The following is a 21,056-nucleotide window of genomic DNA, read 5'->3' as shown; positions in this document are numbered from 1 at the left end:
GGCTGCATCTGCATTGAAACCACCCTAAATAACCAAGGGATTGAAAGTACTACCTGCGGGAAGAATGTCTTTCCTCTGGGCTACAGTGTTGTTTTTATGGGGGCGGGGAGCAGATTTTTATTTCTTAAGTCAGGGTTCTCAGTTTTTAATTCTGAAATTCATTTTCAAATATTCTAACCATGGACTTACAAAACACTGTCTCTGGTATTCCTGTCTATAGCTATTGAAGTATTAATAATTTCACTTATTCAGCAAATACCTGTTGAGCATCTGATTCCAGTCAGTCACTGGCATACAAGGTCATAGTGGTGAACAGGATACATAGTCCTTACCCTCAAGTTAGTTATGGCCTAAGGAGAGAAACAGACATAACTGATTAATCACACAGTTAATTGTGTTGTTAAAACTTGTCATCACAGCTGTGAAGGACAGGGGCAGGGCGCCATGAGAACATAAAACAGAATCCAATCTAGTCACTGTGGTATGTAGGTATTAGGGAAGGGTTCCCTGAAGTCTGTGACGAAGTTCATCTGAAAATGAAAGGAAGCTCTCTGTCATAGTGAATGGAACAAAGGCTGATTTAATAGAAACCTAGAGTATGAGATTGGCGAGAGGACAGGTGCATGGTTCAAGGGGACAGGCTGATGCTAAGTCATGCCAGGCCTATAGGCCTTGTTTTAGGGATTCGGATCTTTTTCCCAAGAGCTGGGGCAAGTCATCTAAAGGTTTGTGCAAGGCGTGTCGAAAGGGAAAGTGATGTGGTCAGATAGTCATTTTGGAAGAGTCCCTCTGCTGGTAGGTGGAGAGGAGTGTTTCGATAGTACGGATGAGAGAATGTTAACTTGACTTTAAGCAGTGATGATGGAGAGGGAGCTAATTGAGTTAATGAATTCAAGAATTATTTAGGAAATGAAATTAACAATCATATGACAATTTTGGACATAACATTTTATTGTCCTACTTAAATGAAATTTCTGTTAAGAAAATTAATCTATTTAATTTTTTGTGCTAAAAATAGGTGATTTTAAAGTGACCCTTTATTATTGTCAAGAGTAATAACCTTGCCTTAAAAAGTAGTTCCGTATTTCTTACTCTCTCCTATTAGTGACCAAGAATTTAAATGAGAAGAGGTCAGCCAAAGCATCTGAAATGTCTCCAGTGCCCACAAGGTCCTCTGGCCAAGTGGCAAAAGCCCACTTGCACCAGCCCCACAGAGCAAGCCAGGTGCTTCCAGTGCCGGCTGTTAACTTACACCCCGTCAGGAAGAGGGGACAAGCAAAAGACCCTGTGTTGAGTGAGTATTCACAATTAATGTTACATTCATTTACCTGAAATTTCCAGGGGAGTTAGAATGAAAAATAATGATAGATGATCAGGGGATCAGCTGTTGTAGGTTGTGTAATATAATCACTTCATGCATCAAAACATGTTTCATTTTGCCTATAGGTATTTGATGACAGCATGCATGTTTTAAATGCTGACATTGGAATTCCTATAATGCTTAAATCTGTTGATAAACAAGAAATTTAGAGCAATATATCTCGGGTCCCAAGCGCTCACTGCATTCAAAGGTATATTTAATCAAATACCTAATGCAGATGCAACCTAAAAAATATGCAAATGAAGTTGCTTATTCTAAAAAATGACTATACATTATTTTTTTCATTAATGACCACTTCTGAAAACCTAGTTAGGAAACAAGAGTAGACTATAAAGTATATAAAGTATAGACCACACTTTTTTTTCCCTGTTAGGCCATGTAAGCATTATCCATATTACTTTTATTTTTTGTTTTGATGGTATCACTATTTTAGCTTTTAAATGGGAAGCTAGATTAGATTTGATTCTTAGCATTATGTCTTAGGCCATGCATTATACATAGTACATATGCAGTAGAGCTTTGTGAATTTAATTTGATTTCATTTGAGATACAAAGCTGGATAAAAAATGCCCCCTACTTTGCCACATTTTCAATCTCGTGATACACTCACACAACTGTATAACTTCAGTATAATGTGTTCATTGTTATGCCAGGAGTCTATACAGAACATCTTAAAGAACAACACAAGAGAATCTTTTAGCTAGGCAGAGGTAAGGCGGTCCTTCAGAAGAAAGTTTTTTGGAAATAACACCTAACTAAGCAAATCTTAGGTTGATGGAGGAGGAGATAATTAGGCAAAGGCTCCAGAGAAGTTGCTTCAGGCAGAAGAAACAGCAAAGAACTAAAATTAGTATTTTGCTGACTCTGAGTGCAAACATATGCAGAGTGTTGACAGACAATAATAATTAAAGCTAATGCCTAGAGAGTGCTTACTGAGTGCTAGACCCAATTCAAAGTGCTTTACTAACTTTATATATTAATTTAGTCTTCATAATGATCCTACAAGAGAGGTAGTATTTTACCCTCATTCTACAAAGGAAACAGAGAGTCTCAGTAACACACACTATAAGTAGGTGGTTGAGCCCAGCCTCACTGGTTCTGAAAGCCTTGTACTAACCACTGCACTAAACAGCCTTCCAGGAAGAAAAATGAAGTCATAAGTATGCCAAAATTATGACATGCGTGCCAAAGGAAAGTCATCAGTGGAAGGCCATGGAGTAGATTTGAACAAGGGAAGCTTATGATTCAAATTAAGTTTGAGAATAAGGACTAGAGTGGGGAGCACAGCAAGACTGGAGATAGAGAGCCCAGATGGAAAGCTGATGTAGCAGTTTATTGGAAATTGCTCCGGACCTGGACTAGGTTAGTGACTATGGAAATGAAGAGAGAATTGGATGCACAATTGGCAAAGTTGATAAATTGGTTGATAGGCATGGGAGACAAGTTTAGCTCAGATTTCTTACTTGGGTGTTACCAGTTGAGAAGCCAGTATTGTACCAGGTAGCTTTCTTCTCTCTCGTTGAAATATGACCATTATTTATATAACTATATTTACATATAAAAGGCATTTAATGAAAGGTAGTGTGAGTATACTGTGATTTAAAATTTTTCATTATTAAAAGCTTGCTTGTTACTATGCCAAATCCTCACAAAGTCGTGCTTTAATTGTTAAGAACAGTGTCGATAGCTCTTTGACACTTCTTAGAAAAGATGTAAAAACATTAGTATGTAGAAAACATCACTAAGTTAGACCTGCACTAACCAAACCAGCCATTGGACAAGGGTAAATGATAGAACTTTGCAGGAATGTTTCCAGTGGGCTCCATAATATTTTTCTATAAATTCATGATTCTTTCTGTTGTTTACTTCTCTCCTGTAGTGTGAATTTAGTGCTCTTGAAAAGGGCTGGACTGGCAGCCCTGCATCTCTTCTGTGTGCCCAGCACAGATGCAGCACAGGTAGTGACAGTGCAACATCCCCACACTGCACCGCCACACGCCTCACCCTCACCTGGAGAGGCCACCTCTAGAGGGGAAGGGAGAGTTCGGATCCGTGTCTCTGTTAAGATTCAAACAAGCGCCTCAATTGTGGGGGGGTGGGGCACTGTGCTCAGACTGTTAAATTGATTTCCCTTTTACCACAAAACAGACAAACTATTTACCTATTTATAACCTGGTCCGTGCTGACCAGCTGAATTTGAATGAATAACCTAGAGGTGAGAATCTCTGTATGCCATCACCCAGTCATTTAGTCCCTGTTTGTCATTGGCACATTTCAGTTGACTGCACTAGCCATCGTGCATCATAGCCTTAGTTATGTAGTGATTGAGGCAACTAGACGTTCTAATTGTGCAATGATGTTTATCTGCATCTTTGGTTTTATTTTTAGGTACAAGTTTACCTCAGAAAGTTTTAGGGACAACTGAAGAAATAAGTGGTAAGAAACATACGGAAGACACTATTTCAGTGGCCTTATCCTTACATTCTAGTCCTCCTGCGTCTCCTCAAGGTTCCCCTCGGAAAGGTAAGACAGAATATTTCAAGCTAGTTCTTGTTAGGCTAATACACTTTTTAGCACATACTTACCCTTCAGTCTGTAGCAATAATAGAAAGCATTAAGAAAAATGTAACTCCTAATGCTTGCATTTTGAACTTTCATGTTCTATATCGTTCATTTGCTTTCCAGATATTATGCATCATGTCACTGGGACTCCTGTATTCCATGTGCAGTCCTTCCTGTCTGTGACAAAGGGCAAACATATATAAGGGTGAAGGCAGAAGTCACAGTTGTTTTGGTGCACATTCTTGATGCTGTTATTCATACTTCCTACATTTGTACATTTCTGTGGAGTGTGTGCAAATAAAAATTTCTGTAAGAAATTCTTTTTAACCAACTATAAGATTTAGGAAAACAGACATATGTAGGTTGATGCTTCCCTTTTTTTAGTAATAGAGCATTAACTTTTTATTAATCAGGATTTAAAATAACCTATACCCTTAAGGATATATGTTTTCATAATTCAGACTGAAGCTTTTCTTTTCCTGGCTAGCCTGGGAAGTGTGCATGTAGATGCCATTTGACGTCAGCTGCACATGCAGCATTCTAAATAGGGTGTGTATTTTTTACATTGGCCCCTCCACGCGCCCTGTGTACCCCTGGGGGAAATGGCTACTTTGTCTTGGGAGCATCTGCACAGGTGCAAAAGAATTACATCTTTAAATAATCACAGCACAGGATGGTACGTGGTCAGAGAGAGACAAGCTTGTGAATTTTAACCACTTCGGTACGAGTGTCGACTATAGTCAACAGCCACGGATGAACGCGCACAGCGACTTTAGCTGACAACTGTGATATGACTTTTCTAATTTTTCATTTATCAAAATTAAATCGTGAACATTTAAAAATAACGTAATAAAAACATATATGGCTATGTTACCTATTCTGATTTACATTACAAGTAAAGCTGCCTGTAAAGTAAAACAAGCTTTCAGTGCTTTAAAGCTTTCTTCATCACACAAGAGCAAAACGGATTCATCGTTAATGCACAGCACAGACAACCGTGTGGACTATGAGTGCTGGCTGTGGTCAAGGTTTCACAGCCAGTGAGCGCCATACCGAAGTGGTTAAGAGGAGAAAGAAGCTTCCATAGCTGGCTTCAACCCCCATGTTCTGACTTTCATCCCACTCTGCAGGGCTCTTTTTTGTTTTTCCACCTATGTGGCAGTGACACACAGTGATGGTAAACCTGAGTTTGAATCCTGATTCTATGCCCTGCTGTAGCTGTGTGACTACAAGTAATATATTTACAAGGTCAGGTTTCCTCTCTACAAGAGGTAAAAAAAAAACAACATCCAGGGTCAGGCATGGTGGCTTACACCTGTAATCCCAGCACTTTGGGAGGCTGAGGCAGGAGGATCACTTAAGGCGAGGAGTTCAAGGCCAGCCTTGGCAACATAGCATGAGACCCTATTTTCTACAAAAAATTTTTTAAAATTAGCTGGCCATGGTGGCATGTGCCTATAATCCTAGCTACTCAGGAGACTGAGGTGAGAGGATTGCTTGAGCAAAGGAGTTCAAGGCTGCAGTGAGCTGTGGTCACACCACTGCAGTCAAGCCTAGGCAATAGAGCCAACCAAGATCCTGTCTCTAAAAGAAATAAATCAGTGAATCATTTTTTTTAAAGGACCATCTATTTTAGGAGTTTCATATAAAGTTTAAATGAAATAATATTTATAAAGCGTGATACATGGTAAGTTGTTGAGTATAAATTAGAGTGTCTCTTCTGTTTCCCTGCTGCCACCCCAGGGCACCACAGCTCCATTACTCACCTGCCCTTTTCATCCTTACTTAGCTGAGACTGGGTAAAATTTTCATTCAGATTTTACTAAGAAAAGCTGAATAAAAATCAAATAGGACATATAAATAGTATATATTGTAGAAGTATTTAAATAAAGGATAGGTTTCTGATCATTTTGTAGCTCATATGTAATTTTACTTGTCTGTACAGTCCTGTCCAAAGTGCCCTCCGTCAGCTCTGGGACAGGCGGCAGTGCCTCTGTCAGACAGACGGTCCGAATGAACAGTGTCTATGTGCTCCTAACGCTCTTCCGGGAAGAGCGTTATAGTCCTCACCCCTTTGGGAGGCTGCTCAGAGGTTCATCCCATTATAGACAATTCTCTAACGAGGCAACTAGTTGGATCTGATTTGGTGTTTTATACCGGAATGTGACTTTTGTGGGAAGAGGTATTAAGGACAGGAAATCCGCCATTGCTCTTATTCCCAACGGAAAATTCACACTCGTCACTAGAATAGAGAAGTCTTTTCTCCATTGTGTCCTTCATTGTGTAGCCAACAGTTGACCATCATGTTTTATAGATTTGTGAGCTCCTTATAGTAATGTTTAGAATCCTTAGAAGCCTAAAGATATTCTTCTCTTCAAAACCGTTTCAAATTGTTCTTGCATATGTTCTGTCAAATCCTCAACCAGATATGATGTTTCTATTCCCATAGACGGGTTTTTGGCAGTAGTTTGTGATTAAACAAAAATTTTATCATTACACTTAAGAGTATGTTATTAATATCTGTTCCTAGTTCTTGTTTAACTTTGGAATTAGTTCTTTGTTTTCTAATGATTAAGAAAATAAGCCTATCTTCATATTTTTCACAAGGAGAATTTAAATAAGAACTTTTAAAAAGCAAGAAGTCAAGAGACCTTAAGCATTATCTTCCCCAATGTTTAAGAAAAGCAGCCTCTCCACCTTGGAAGTACAACAGGATCAGAAATTATTTATTTTTATACCTATCATATATATTATTTGTATGTCCTATTATATTTTACTAAGCTTTTCTTTTTTTAATAAAAATCTGCCTTAAAATTCTAAACATACAGAATTACTTTTGAGAAATAATTCTGGTTACCTGATATTCTTGTCATATTTTTCCTTATGATTTTACCAGCCTGGCTTACTTTCAATAATTTTTTATCACCAACTTCTTTTATCAAGGTAATCTTTCTCCTGCCTTCTGTCTTGCAATGACTTGATGTGGTTATACTATATGGTAGATTTTCGGTGCATTAAAAAATATGTTGCTAGATTATAATTTTTCAGATATTATCGAGATGTTAGAATTTTTTAATAGTGAAATGTTATATAAACCAGGCTAATTGTGATTAACTGGAAAGAATTAAGTGACCATGTCAGGGTTTTTGCATTTCTCCCTCCAGTTGGCAGTATCATATCTGATCACAGCATCCTGCTGCGCCTCTCAGGGTCTTCCTCATCCCCTCCCCGTGAGTCCAGCACCAAGATCAGTGGCCAGAGCTGCCCCGGAATAGGTGGGGTTTACTTGCAAAAGAAAATCCTTCAGATTACCAGGAGCACAGCCAAAAGAACAGACAGGACCGAGAAGGCCACTGAGGAGACTAGAGACAGGCCAAGTTGTGAGAACACAACCAGAAAAAGAATGACATCCCCGTTTAGAAGATTTAGGGAAAGAACTCTTTCAAGGGAGAGACTAGTCAACAGCAAAAAAGAGGACTCAGATCACAATCAAGCTACAGAAAGCTGTGAGAAAGAGAAGGATGTTGGAAGCAACATCAAAGATGAGAAAGGGAATGCCATCTTCAATTCAAATAGCCAAGGCAACAGTAACGCTTTAAACTGCTTCTGTACGCGATTCAAGTCTAAAAGGAGGAAGACACTCTGATGAAGTTTTTTATTTAATTTTAGTGTTAAGTTTGTTTTTAGTTATTAATGTAAATGTAGCTTAAATTAAGCCATTTGTCAAAGCTAAGGCAGACAACTTAGTAAAATACTATTTATAAGCATTTTATGTTTAATATTATAGATCCTCTAGCAACAAAGTCATATTGATTTAAAGTACCTTATTTGTACATATGTTATTTTACTAATGTATTGAGTTAGTAAACTTTATACTCCTATTTTCTGTAGTTTGCTTTATTTCCTGCTCATAGCAGTTGGGTCTCTGAGTGAAGTAAGTAGAGGAAGTTATTGAGCAACCAGCGTTCACTTTCACCATAAAAGCCCCGATAATGATCTGATCAGAACCTTCACTTCAGATAATTTTATTGCTATCTTAGTACTTCAACTGTTTTATAAGCTAAAGGAAATAGAAGTGTTTGGGAGACAAGAAACCGAACCTTGTCCACATACGCTTTTTATATCATTCACTTTTCACATATCTTTGATTGACGAGGAAGCCAGTCTGACATAGCTGGTTAAATATTATCTGGGAAACTTGTTAAAAAATGCAGTTGCCGGGTCCCACCCTAGACCTTATAATTTTGAATTGCTGGAAGTGGGACCAGGAATGTACATTTTAATTTGCCAGGTGATTCTTAGATTATATTTGAGAAATACTGATCTGAGAGACACTAAGGATTAAGTTATTTTTAAAACAGAAGCAAGTCTATTCCATGAAATAAAAGAACAATGATTTTTTTTCTTTTGAAGAGGAAGGTTATTTATTGATTTATTTATACTATATTTACCATATCCATTTTCTTGGTCCCTCTTGAGTGTTGACTAATCAGCTCATGGGCACTCATGAATAGCAGTTATTTCAAGTTCAGCGATGTGTGATAGAAGTCAGGAGAGTGGCTTGGTTGCCTCACCCTGTTCCTGGCCCCTTAAGCCAAGTATAAATCACACATATTCTGGGTCTTTCTTTTTCTCTTTGAAATAGTTAGTAAAACCAATTTAAGGCTATTGTACAATAAACATTTTCTTTAATGACTTGAGTTATATTATGATTAAACTCCCAAGGTCCTTAAAGCAGAGAAGCTTAGACTGTTATCTTCCTCTTCATACATGAGGAGGCTGAGGCCCCGAGAATTCCAGTAACATATACAAAGCCCTTAGTTCTTCTTAATGAGATTTCTAGAGATTGGTCCAAAGGTCATGTACCTATTGAACCTTACTCTTCCGTGAACAAGAAGATTCTGTTTTCTTCTTTGAGACCTACCACTTGTTTGGATTATCATGCCGCACATTTATTTTTGGATCCTTCACCTCACTCCATCCTTGCCCCTTTATGCCAAAGAATACAGAATAAAATCTCTCTAGCAATCTGCTATGCAGTAAGTCATAGAACAATTTAAACCATGTAGATGTTGTTTTTCATAACACATTCTTAAACATCTGTCAGTTCAGCTATTTAATATTCTTCAAAGTGGATGAGGAAAAAGGAAAGTGGATATAAGATTAAGTCCAAATTGAAAATAATTTATTTTAAAATACTAAAACAGAGGCACAGTGGCTTATGCCTGTATCCTAGCACTTTGGGAGGCTGAGGCACAAGGATCGCTTGAGGCTCGGAGATCAAGGCTGCAGTGAGCTATGATCCTGCCACTGCACACCCCAGCCTGGGCAACAGAGCTGAGACCCTGTCTCAAAAAAAAAAAAAAAAAAAAAACCACAAAACTATCTCTCTCAACTTTTTAGGTGACATAAGCAGAATATCGGGTAAGTATATGTAGCTTGAAAAAGCAAATACACAGCTCTTTCCCTTGAATCCTGAATCCCATCCCCACCCCTACCTGAAGGTGGTATGTTGGATTCGGGTCACATATAAAATATTTATGTTAATCAAAGAAGGGTGGGCATAAAGTTAAAAAGAAGTTGAGAAATTCTTAGACGTCTACTTTCTAATGTCTACGGTGTATTTAGGGCCTTCTTGTTTTATTAAATGTTGTTAGCTGTACAATAGCCTGGGGGCAAATATACCTTTAGACTAATTCTCTCAGTAATACTGGATCTTGACTATCTTTTTTTTTTTTTTTTTTTTTTTTGGAGTTGGATTGGCATGGTATGGGTAGGTTAGGTGAATGGATATGTAGAAGAATGTATGGAGAAAATTGGCACCATTATATCTATATAAATGGGAACTGAGATTGCTAATACTTTTGTCTTGTTATTTTTCTGGGGTTTTTAAAGTCATTTTCCTGACTATTCTACTACCTGTTCCCTTGTTTTGTAGTTTGATCAGTGTTCTTTTCCCATTCAGGTTATACTCTTACACCATCAGCTAAATCTGACAACTTATCTGACTCCAGCCACAGCGAGATTTCTTCCCGGTCCAGCATCGTGAGCAACTGTTCTGTGGACTCCATGTCTGCAGCTCTCCAGGATGACCGGTGCCCCTCCCAGGCTCCAGCAGCACCTGAGTCCAGCGGGGCATCAGAGAAGACAGAGCACTCCTCAGGGATGGGAGACCACGGTCAGCTTGGCCCTGGGTAAAGATCCTTATCTGTGTCCATATCACAAACTCAAGCCAAGTGGCCGCTGAAAGCCATGCTCCCCACCTGGACCTTGGAACCCCCGTGGGGTAGTTGGAAGGGGATCCATAAAAGAACATGAGGGGCACGCGTATATTCTCTATGCAGAATATTTAAATAAGTACTATTTTGAAAGATATATAGGAACTCATTTTTAAAGTGTTATTAAATTCAAGTAACTTTCTATCATTATGTATCTTCTCAGTCAATAATCCAAAGTGCACCTGCTATCAACAGAGACCCCGTTTCTACTAAAAATAAAAAGAAATTAATTGGACAACTAGAAATATATAGAAAAAATTAGAAGGGCATGGTGGTGCATGCCTGTAGTCCCAGCTACTCAGGAAGCTGAGGCAGGAGGATCGCTCGAGCCCAGGAGTTTGAGGTTGCTGTGAACTAGGCTGACGCCACAGTACTCTAGCCAGGGCAACAGAATGAGACTCTGTCTCAAAAAAAAAAAAAAAGAACTCATTAACATTAGTGTCACTGAAGTTGGTATACAACCCCCCACTGCTAAATTTGGCTTAAAATTTAAAAAGAAAAAAAAATGAAAATGTGTACTTAATTTTATTCATTTGAAACCTCACATTTGCATTTTCATTTAAAATCAATTCAAGAAAAATTTTTACTGTGCACAGTGGCTATAGTCCTAGTTCTTGAGGCTGAAGCAGGAAGATGACTTTTGAGCCCAGGAGTTGGAGGCTGGAGTGTGCAATGATCACACCCATGCACAGCCACTGCACTCCAGCCTGAGCAGCAGAGCAAGACCCTATGTCAAAAAAACCACATAAATGCTTCTTTAAAAAGGCAAATTCTGAGGAAACCTTGCTAAATATTTGAGTTTCTTTAGTGTAAGTGTCTAGCTGAGTATGAACATTAATGCTAATGAGGAGTTTGGTGATGATTGATGGTAGTGTCATTTTCTTCACAAGATTATTCAGGCATGAACATTTATGGTACATGTTCTGTAGTTTCTTATAGGCAGCAATAACTTAAAACAGAAGAAAGTTTTTACAGTAAGCCAGAAAATTACTTTTAATTGTGTATTATCTCCAATTCTAGATGGACACTCTCAAAGCCATCTCTAATCAAGAGTTTAGCTGTCTCATCTTCGGTGAGCAATGAAGAGATTTCTCATGAGCATATCATTATAGAAGCAGCTGACAGTGGCCGTGGAAGTTGGACTTCCTGTTCAAGCAGCTCCCATGACAACTTCCAAAGCCTTCCAAACCCAAAAAGCTGGGATTTTTTGAACTCTTACAGACATACTCATTTGGATGACCCTATTGCCGAAGTTGAACCCGCTGACTGTGAGCCTTATGTCTGTCCTCAGGGCAGCTCTAGAACTTGTGATCAGTGTAGAGCAAGTCCAGAGACTAATCCGTTGAGACAGAGTTGGGCCTCGTCCAGTTCTCTGTCTGACACGTATGAACCAAACTATGGGACAGTGAGACGGAGAGTGCTGGAGAGCACCCAGGCTGAGTCGTCTGAAGGCTTGGACCTCAAGGATGCCACTGACCCAGTATACAAAACTGTCACTTCTAGCACTGAGAAGGGTTTGATCGGTAAGTTACATGTTTTTGTTATATCTTTGACATTTAGAGATTAAGTGGTGAAAAAAATGTCATTGTATGTCTTGGATTTTATTATTGCAAAAATTTGTTCTTTCCAACCTTTCTTTCCTCCCTCCTTCCACAAATTATTTCCCCAAAATTCATGGTTTCTCAAGGGCTTTAGAGCAGAAATTCAAGCCATTAAAATGAAAAGTCTGATGTGAAGATCTTCAGTTAGAAGGACAAGTTTGTTTTGTTTTTAAGATCTTTTTCGTTTCATTGAGGAATATCATTGCATTACTATCCAGTAGTAATAAAGGGATTCTTATCTTTGTCACCTCGTAAATTTCTTTGATAATTGCTGTGTATACATGGCAGAAACATTGAATAGACTATTAATTTTAGGGAATAAAAGTAAGGGAAAATATGGTAAAGAAGTCCAAAACATTTTTCAGTATTCCCTCCTGGCGCACATCCTGAGAATCTCAACTCCTGTTTGTCGATTCCATTCTAAGCTTTCTTAGTGTATTCTTTTAATATTTAGCCATCAAATTCTTTTTTCCCCATTTCTTCCCTGAATTGTATAAATACTTGGGTATAATAGTCCTTGCTTTTCTACTTATGTGGAATGACCATATTTTGAATAACTATTATCATAATCAACTCCTAATTCTAAAGAATATTCATGATGTCACATTTAATCACTAAAAATGCAAAAGAGAAATGTGCTGATATTATAGCTACTTGTCATATTGCATAATATGTTGGGTTTTTAGCTCATTCATTTATTCCAAGGATTTCTGTTGTTGTCGTTGTTGATAAAGCCTTTTAGGAAGGCCGGGCGCGGTGGCTCACGCCTGTAATCCTAGCTCTCTGGGAGGCCGAGGCGGGCGGATTGCTCGAGGTCAGGAGTTCAAAAACCAGCCTGAGCAAGAGCGAGACCCCGTCTCTACTATAAATAGAAAGAAATTAATTGGCCAAATAATATATATACAAAAAATTAGCCGGGCATGGTGGCGCACGCCTGTAGTCCCAGCCACTTGGGAGGCTGAGGCAGAAGGATTGCTTGAGCCCAGGAGTTTGAGGTTGCTGTGAGCTAGGCTGACGCCACGGCACTCATTCTAGCCTAGGCAACAAAGCGAGACTCTGTCTCAAAAAAAAAAAAAAAAGCCTTTTAGGAGGCGAGGCGCAGTGGCTCACACCTACAGTCCCAGCACTCTGGGAGGCTGAGGCGGGAGGATCACTTAAGCTGAGGAGTTAGACCAGAGACCAGCCTGAGCAAGAGCAAGACGCCGTTTCTACTAAAACTAGGAAAATTAACCAGATGTCATGGCACACACCTGTTCTCCCAGCTACTCGGGAGGTTGAAGTGCGAAATCACAGGAGCCCAGGAGTTGCAGGTTGCAGTGAGCTGTGGTGACACCACTGCACTCTGGCTAGGGCACAGAGCAGGACTCTGTCTCCAGAAAAAAAAAAGCCCTTTAGGTAACCACTTTAGGGATATATAAGAATGTGTGTACAAGGATATAAAAATCTCTTGTCCATTTGGGAATATAGATTTTTTAAATCCTTCATTTCTGGGTGACTCTGGGCAGATCGCTTACATTCTTCATTTTTGTCGTGTTGCTTTTGACAGCCTCTCCACCACCAGCTGCCCATTCCAACCTCTCCTCATACAGGAATGGAAATCCTTTCTGACCTTAATAGTACATGCAAATTTTACTGGTAGAATTGTAGAAATTTCAGTCTAGACAAACTTAATTCTCTAATGGGAAGAAAGAGTGTTAGAATTATTTAATAGTCTTTGTAAATATATTCTGCTTGTATATAGGCATTTTTTGTGTTTTAAAAGTCTCTTGCATGATCAAGATATTCAGAGCTATTTGCTTTGTGGGTCCTGTGGATTGGTCTTAATTTCACAGAACTTCCTCTTTAACCTGTTTCTGATGCCTTTTGTGGCTTTTCCTTGGGCTTACAAATTTAGGGGAAAGGATTTAAAGTAACCATTATTTTTAATGTTCACTGAAAATCAGAGAAATTTAATTTGAGATGAATTTCCTAAAATTATGATTTTTTTCTTCCCTACTTAATCACAGTGCAGAAGTTAGAAGTAAGATTCTTGAAGGAATTGGTTCCTCTGTACCAGGAAAGTTAAGTTGTTTCTGTATCAGGGACAGAGTGAAACAGCCTTCAACAGATGGCCCAGACATTATCTCTAAGCAAATTCTCTCAATTAATAGAAAATGGATATTTAGGGTGAACTTTTACATGTTTCCAACTCAGTCATCTCTCAGGTTGGTGTCACTTGAGGAGTTGTTGGCCTGTGTGTGACGTGAGCACTCAGCCATAGCAGGAAGCTCGTCATCGCTGTCATCTCCCCAACTCTCTCTCGTTATGTTGAATGTTTATAAACTTTAATATAGTTCATGCATTTTAAAAACGGGTTCAAATAAATACTAAGTTCATTAAGCCTTTTAAAAATGTTTTTAATCTACTGCCATTCAAATTTATTCATTTTGTCTGTTTTTTTAAGTTCTATTTTGTCATTGTAATAAGTTTCAATGTTTTTTTCATTTCTTATGTTTTTCATTAACATTTCCATTGCTTATGTTTTATGCCAGTGTACTGTGTCACCTCACCCAAGAAGGACGATAGGTATAGGGAGCCACCACCCACTCCTCCAGGATACATGGGAATCTCTTTAGCGGACCTGAAGGAAGGACCCCACCCGCACCTAAAACCTCCAGATTATAGTGTGGCAGTGCAGAGGTCAAAGATGATGCATGGCAGCCTCTCCAGACTGCCGCCAGCTGCTCTCAGTGGCAGCCCTGTGGCCTGCGTGTCTTCGAAGACTGTGACTCAGCCGCAAAGGCAGAGTGTGCAGCCGTCCCATCCCAAACTAGCAGATGTGACTGGCGCAGAGAGCGAAGCAGATGGTATGTGGACAGACTACCTTGATGGCTCTTAAATGAATTGCTGAACACAGTAAACAGTCTTTATTCTCGTGTTTTGTGGTAGTTACTTAATGGTTTCTTTAAATGCCTTAAATCTCTGTTAAATAAATTCCTAAATATGGTGGCGTGTTTTTTCAATGAAAAGGGCAAGCTGCTTGTTTCTGTGTGCCGAGTACCTTTCTGGCTCAAATAGAGTACCTCTGATAAAACAGCAGCTCAGTCTAAAAGGATAATTTTGAGAGGAAGAATTTGGCATTAGTGGAGTTGTGTTTTACATTAATGCGTGGAATCTTGAAACTGCATTTCAAATGCTAGATTACCTGAAATCATACTGTTGATACAGTTCCCCTTATTAGCAAAGCTTTTGACTGACTTTGTAGCTGTTTGAAAAATGGTTTGCTTTATTAAAAGTGGATGAAGTTTTATACTTTTAAGCAATAGGGTAATAAAGTGATTAAGAACCATTTATGAAATTTCAGTCTGTTGTCAACCTTCAATGTGATCAGAAACCATGAATGTCATTACAATAAAGTCTGTGCCCTGATGCAATGTTTGAGAGGATTTCATTGTTGAAACTGACTAATTTTCTAAGCAGATTACTAAATTATTGGTTGGTCTTCATTAATATGCTGATCTGCCAGTTAATTGTGTTTTTATTATTTTCAGAAAATGAACAAGTTTCGGCAGTCTAGCTTTTGGATGACACATTTGGAGACTACTGAAAGTCACAGAGCAGCGGGCAGAACCTCCTCCTGCTTGTGCAGGCTGTTGCCACAGACAGTGCGCTGCTGCTGCTGCTGCGACCCAGAGGTCACATGACCCGTGCTCCGAGCGGTGAGACAGGCCTGTGTCATGCTTCCTTCCATGCGATTCCTGCCTGTGAGCAGTTCCTCAGCTCTGGATGCTGTGCCCACATCCCAGTCTCCACCATACACGCCAGACCTGCCCTGGGACCACAGTTACAGAAGAAATTTAAACTCAGAGTCATCTCCATGTATATCAGTATAGATTTTCCTTTAGCAGGTTATTTTAAAGATAGGGCATTATTATTTCCAAGCCATAGGTTGGGCTAAAGGACAAATTCACAGTGTCTGCCAATACCAAGGATATTCTTGTGTATTTGAAAACTAACTTATTATTTGAAGTGTTGTGGTTTTGTTTGTATTTGGGAACCCTTGTTAGCTGATACTTATGTTAGAGGACATAAAACTGTCTCTGGTCTGTCTGAACAGAAGTCATCTTTGCAGAGATGATATGCTCAATCTGTACAGGGATACAGCTTGATCTGTAGCACCAGTGCAAGGCAGGGTCTCAGTTTTTGAGTGGAGCAGGAAGCCCTTCGAAGCTGAGGTGTTAGAAACTTCGTGCTGGTCATAGTGTGGGTGTGGGGGGCCAAATGAAGCTGCCACAGAGTTTCTTGTCTTTTGGGAAAGGGGAGAGGGTAGGGAGGGAGAGGCCCAGAACCCTGATTTCCAAAGAATGAAATTTTGAAGTTAAATGACATGTATACAAATTCTTTCTGAAGTAATAGTTACGCTGTATTATAACTACAAGTATAAATCTAATAGAGATTGGGTTCTAGAGAGTTCTACACTATAGAAACTGAAAACTAAAATTTCTCACAACTCAAGTATGAGTTCTGTTTGTAAAAGAAGTAGAATCATAGGTGTTGTAGTCATGGAGATGAATTTGGCCTCACGCAGTGTTCTGCAGAGGACCACCCACAACTCAGAGCACCCGCTGTGTCCAGTCTTGGTAAGCCCTACAGCTCGCAGCTGCCTGCCGTAAAATTTTGTGGTTCGAGAAAGAGGAGCTAGAATTGTAGACATGATTGTCTCTTGGTTCTCAGTTTGGTCCTTAAAAGGACATACCTTTCCGTCCTCTTGGGCATGGCCCTCTTAATTTAAGTAATTAAAATTTCAGTGACTATTTACTGGAGTGGTAGGTTTTTCATTTTTACAAATGAAATACAATGTTTTTCTGTATATTAAGTTTAAATTTTTTCATTTGTTTTTTAGCGTAAAGGCAAGTGAGATTTTAATAAACTTCTGTGATTACCAAAAAAAGAAGAAGCCAAAGCCATTAATGTTCACTACCCAGATCAACTAGGAGCCAAAAAGGGTTTACTTCTGAATGGTTATCCACGTGTGTCCACGTAGATTTAGTTGGTCTGTGACTTCCTTTGTCGGAGTTTGTTCTCTTTCCTAGGTGACTCCTCCCTTTCTCTGTCTTCCTGCCTGTCCCCTTCATGTTAAAATCATAAATCAGTTTCAAGTAGTAAATGGTAGTGGTTCATCTTGCCCATCAAAATGATTGTCTCTTCATTTTAGGAAAAAGAGCATGTCTGACAAATTCCCCCGGGGAGAAAACATTTATCTAAAATTTAAGCCTTAGAAATTAGCCCAGGTATGTGAGAATGAGGCTAGGTAGTTCCATAGCTCTCTTGGTCCTTTGAAACGGAAAGCAGCCTGAACCAAAAATCCTGGTTTGAACGTCACACTGAAGTGATTTGGCTTATACACAGTGGTCCTCCAATTACAGATTGTTTTCTTCACTGATTTACATCATGTTGTTTTTATGTCCACAGCAAAAGAAAGTGAAAGATATTTTTGCCATAACTACCTTTTTATCAAATTTGGGTGTCTGTTCTCACCATTTTATATCCATTACTCCAGAAGAATGTGCTGTTTGCACAGTGTCTTTATGTAGCAGGTCTTTCAAACCAAGTGAAAGCCTTACCTGTCTTTGTCCTTAATGGTGTAAAAACTGTAAATAATACCTTGCACAGAGAGTTGAGGCCTGTGGTTTTGGACTTGCGCCTTGTAGCTGCCTTGGCTTTAATCTAGCTTTAACTGAGTGTTTGGACCAGCTGATCACATTGATCAGGAACTAAAAGCCAAATGCTTTGTGGTTTGATATGTATGTATCCCCTAAAAAATCATGAGGTTTTGATTTTTATATTTTAATTTAAGGTACATTTCTGCCTTCTCTGAGTTTGTCATGTGACTAGAAAAAGAAAAGCCTTAACCTTTATTTGCTCCAAGTCCAAATCCCACTTTGTTTTGTTTTTATTTTATAAATTTATAATCTTAAGGAATAGATGAGTGCCCTCTGTCTCTACCACAACTGAAATCTGCCAAGATGATTGCATTAGTAAACCCTCAATGCAAAGCTTTTGCCAAATAGTAAGTTTCAACAAAATCTCTTCATAATAAAAGATTTGGAGAATTAGTAAATCCAATACATGATTCCATAAAAATTTATTATAATTAATAAATTCTCATTTACTCCACATGATTACTTCAGTATGATCTTTGGGGAGAAAAAGTCTGTAATGAATTTCATGAGAGTGGTAAGTCACATTATCATCATTTACATCACCTCAAGAGTCTCTCCCAGGTTGAAAATGTGAGGAGTTTCTAAGAACAAGCCTGAGTTTTATGAAGTATTCTTTCCCCTACAGAAAAAGGGAGGAGAAAAAGTTTCCTAGTATAAAACAATGATTGATATTCTAAGTTTTTTTCAAAAAAAATATGATGTTAAAGTTTATATATTCTTTTAGCATTACCTTAAAAGCTAGAAAAAAGGGATAAATCTTCAGAAAAATGTCACAATACATTTTCAAATTTAAACTTGAACCCCAGCTCATCTTCAGCTTTTGTTGTGCATTTTTTAGGCGTCTTTATTTTTGATACACAGAATGCAGTTGATCTTTTAAAATTGAAACATGTAAGCTTATCAGCAAAAGACAAAAACAAAACTGCACAGTTGTAATAATCAAATAGCAATTATACTGCACAATTCATTGATTGTAATGCATCCTGTAACAAGCAATGTTTGTCTCCTATTTTTTGATACCTCTTAAACTTACGTCTTTTAGAAAGACAGTGCCTCTGTATGCTTTTTGTATTTTTACTGAGTGTAAATATTTGTTATATTTTTTGTTAAAAGAATGTAAAAGTACCATTTATTATTATCATGTCTACTAATACATTGGTGGAATCAATAAAGACTCTACATTAACCTTCTCTGCATTTATTGTGAATACATGGAACATCTGGAACAGCTACACCCAGTCATTGGAGAGTGCCAGTTTCAGATCCATGTTGGTCTGAAAGCCTTATTTTTTTAAGTATCCAGAGAAATTGGAGGGGTATACTTACTGATCATATAGAATCTGTGAAACACCTAGCTATTATTTAAGTTAAAAAGACTGTTTTTGATTGCAAACCAAATAACTGTGGCTTAAAGCCCAGTAGGGCTTTTTCTTTCTTTCTTGTAACAGGAAAGTGTATGAGCTGGCCGTCTGGGGCTGATACAGTAACTCCACAATGCTGTTGGGACTCAATATTTCCATCTCGGGGCACCTCTGCGTTTCAGGAAGGAAGGGGAAGGAATGGCTTAGGAGAAAAGGTGTAATTGTGTGTCCCTTTTATTAGCAAAACAGTAGCTTTTCCAGAAGCTCCACTTGCATATTTCTGCCTATATCTTGTTAGATCTGTGTTGTGTGATAGTAGCTGCATGGGAATCTTGGAAATGATCTGTTTCATCGGAGCAATTGATGTTCCTAACAAAATTAGGATTCTTTCCAGTGAAGATGGAAAGAATAGATACTGAGTGGAATGCTGGCTGGGTCTGCCACAGCATGCACATTGCCACTCCTTTGGGCCGTATGTGCAAATACAGCCTTTGCTCTCATGGGATCAGATCCCAGGACCCAGGCAAAGAAGGAAATTCTGCTTTACCACCTTTGGTAAGTCACCCAGTCTTGCTGTACCTAGTGAATGCCACTCCCGTGATAGCTAAGGCTTCCACCTTCTCCCAGATTACCTCTGCCTAACACACACCAGGTTTTCCCAGGCCATTCCTTTCCCTGAGCATCATCTTTCCAGTCTCACTAGCTCATTTTTTAATTTAGGAAATGTATTAAATACAAGTGTTGTAGGTTGAATAACAACTAAACAAAAATATCCAACCCTAATCCCTGGGACTTGTAAGTGCTACTTTATGTGAGAAAAGGATCTTTGCAGATGTAGTTAAACATTTTGAGATGAGATGACTTTAGATTATCTGAGTGGGACCTAAATACCGTCACAGGTGTCCTTATAAGAGAGACGCAAAGGAAGATGCCACAGACACTGAGAAGATGGCAGTGTGAGAACAGCAACGTGAAGACGGCAGAGAGACGTGCAGCCTCGAGCCGTGCAGCTGGTGCCGACAGCTGCCAGGAACTGGACAAGGCAAGACAGGGACTCTCTCCTGGAGCCTCCAGAGGAAGTGGCGTCTGCCAGCACCTTGATTTTGGATTGCTGGCCGTCAGAACTGTAAGATAATAAATTTGTTGTAATTTGTTATAGCAGGAAACAAACACAATTTACTATATTTGTCTTATTTTGGCGACCCAGCCCCTATAGTTAAGGGATGTGGTAGTCCAGAAACATACCTCAGGAAGCCTCCTTTAACCCCTGCACCCTCCAAAATTTAATAAAGCTAAGAGAAGAACTGGCTATCTCAGAACCTTCCTCTGCAGCTAGTCAGCCTAATATTTTTCTTATTTCAGACATTCTGGTAAGTGTGTACTGATATCTTATTGTGGTTTTAATTTCAATTTCAATAATGACTAATAGTACCAAGCATCTTTTCAAACACTTGCTGGCCATCTGGATATGTGTCTCTTTTGTGAAGTGTCTATTTAGATCTTTTGTTGACTATTTGTTGATACAATATTGAAATAAAATTGATTTTTGCAATGACCTGTATCTCTACCTTTATCTGTTCACTTATTTATGCTAACTATTTGTGAATTATTTTGGAATGTTTTGCATGCTCGTATCTTCGGTTCATGTGACATTTATTTCCAGTCATTTTGCATTTTGTTTCTTTTATTACTGCACTGACCAGAATATCCAGCACAGTGTTGAACAGAAGTGGTCATAGTGGGAACCCTTTCTTTGTTCCTGATCTTGGGGTTGCGGAGCATTCAGATGTCACCAATGAGCCTGGTGATTGCTGGAGGATTTTTGTGGTATTTATGAATTTAAGGAAGTTCTGTTTTATATATATTAATAGTTTGCTAAGGGGATTTCTGGTGTTGAATTTTGTCAAATGCTTTTCTTGAATCTGTTGAGATGATCAAATAATTTTCCCTCATGTGTTAGTCTGGTGAGTTAATTGATAAATTTCATAGTGTAAACCCCTTCCTGTCCACCCCTGCTCCCCCACCTCACACTGTGCTTTACTAATATAAACCCTATTTAGTTACATTATTGTTTCTATATATCTCTAAGTTTATTTTGCAATATTTTATTTAGGATTTTTGCATTTTGTTCAAGAGAGAAATGATCTATAATTTTCTACCCTTGTCACAGTT

At 38.7% G+C, this 21,056-nt stretch overlaps 1 protein-coding gene across 13 annotated transcripts in view; it reads left to right on the top strand.

Moving 5' to 3' along the window:
• The window catches only part of RAPGEF6 (Rap guanine nucleotide exchange factor 6), a 198,596-nt gene extending 179,887 nt beyond the window's left edge, over positions 1 to 18,709 (top strand). For 9 of the 13 annotated variants that reach the window (XM_012762091.2, XM_075995989.1, XM_012762087.2 and 6 more), the window contains 6 exons: positions 1,106 to 1,294; positions 3,770 to 3,904; positions 9,909 to 10,137; positions 11,242 to 11,744; positions 14,354 to 14,668; positions 15,353 to 18,709. In XM_012762091.2, the coding sequence (XP_012617545.1) occupies positions 1,106 to 1,294; positions 3,770 to 3,904; positions 9,909 to 10,137; positions 11,242 to 11,744; positions 14,354 to 14,668; positions 15,353 to 15,378 (1,397 nt within the window). In that variant the 3' untranslated portion in view covers positions 15,379 to 18,709. Of the gene's footprint in view, positions 1 to 1,105; positions 1,295 to 3,769; positions 3,905 to 7,107; positions 10,138 to 11,241; positions 11,745 to 14,353; positions 14,669 to 15,352 lie in introns of those variants that run through there. The other 4 variants (XM_012762096.2, XM_012762095.2, XM_012762092.2 and 1 more) reach the window with 3 other exon arrangements.
• The last annotated feature ends 2,347 nt before the right edge of the window (positions 18,710 to 21,056 follow it).

This window comes from Microcebus murinus, chromosome 21 (assembly GCF_040939455.1).
Source record: "Microcebus murinus isolate Inina chromosome 21, M.murinus_Inina_mat1.0, whole genome shotgun sequence".
NCBI classification, from domain to species: Eukaryota; Metazoa; Chordata; class Mammalia; order Primates; family Cheirogaleidae; genus Microcebus; species Microcebus murinus.
The sequence above is the reverse complement of the archived record's forward strand: the minus strand, read 5'-3'. Positions and strand labels throughout refer to the sequence as shown.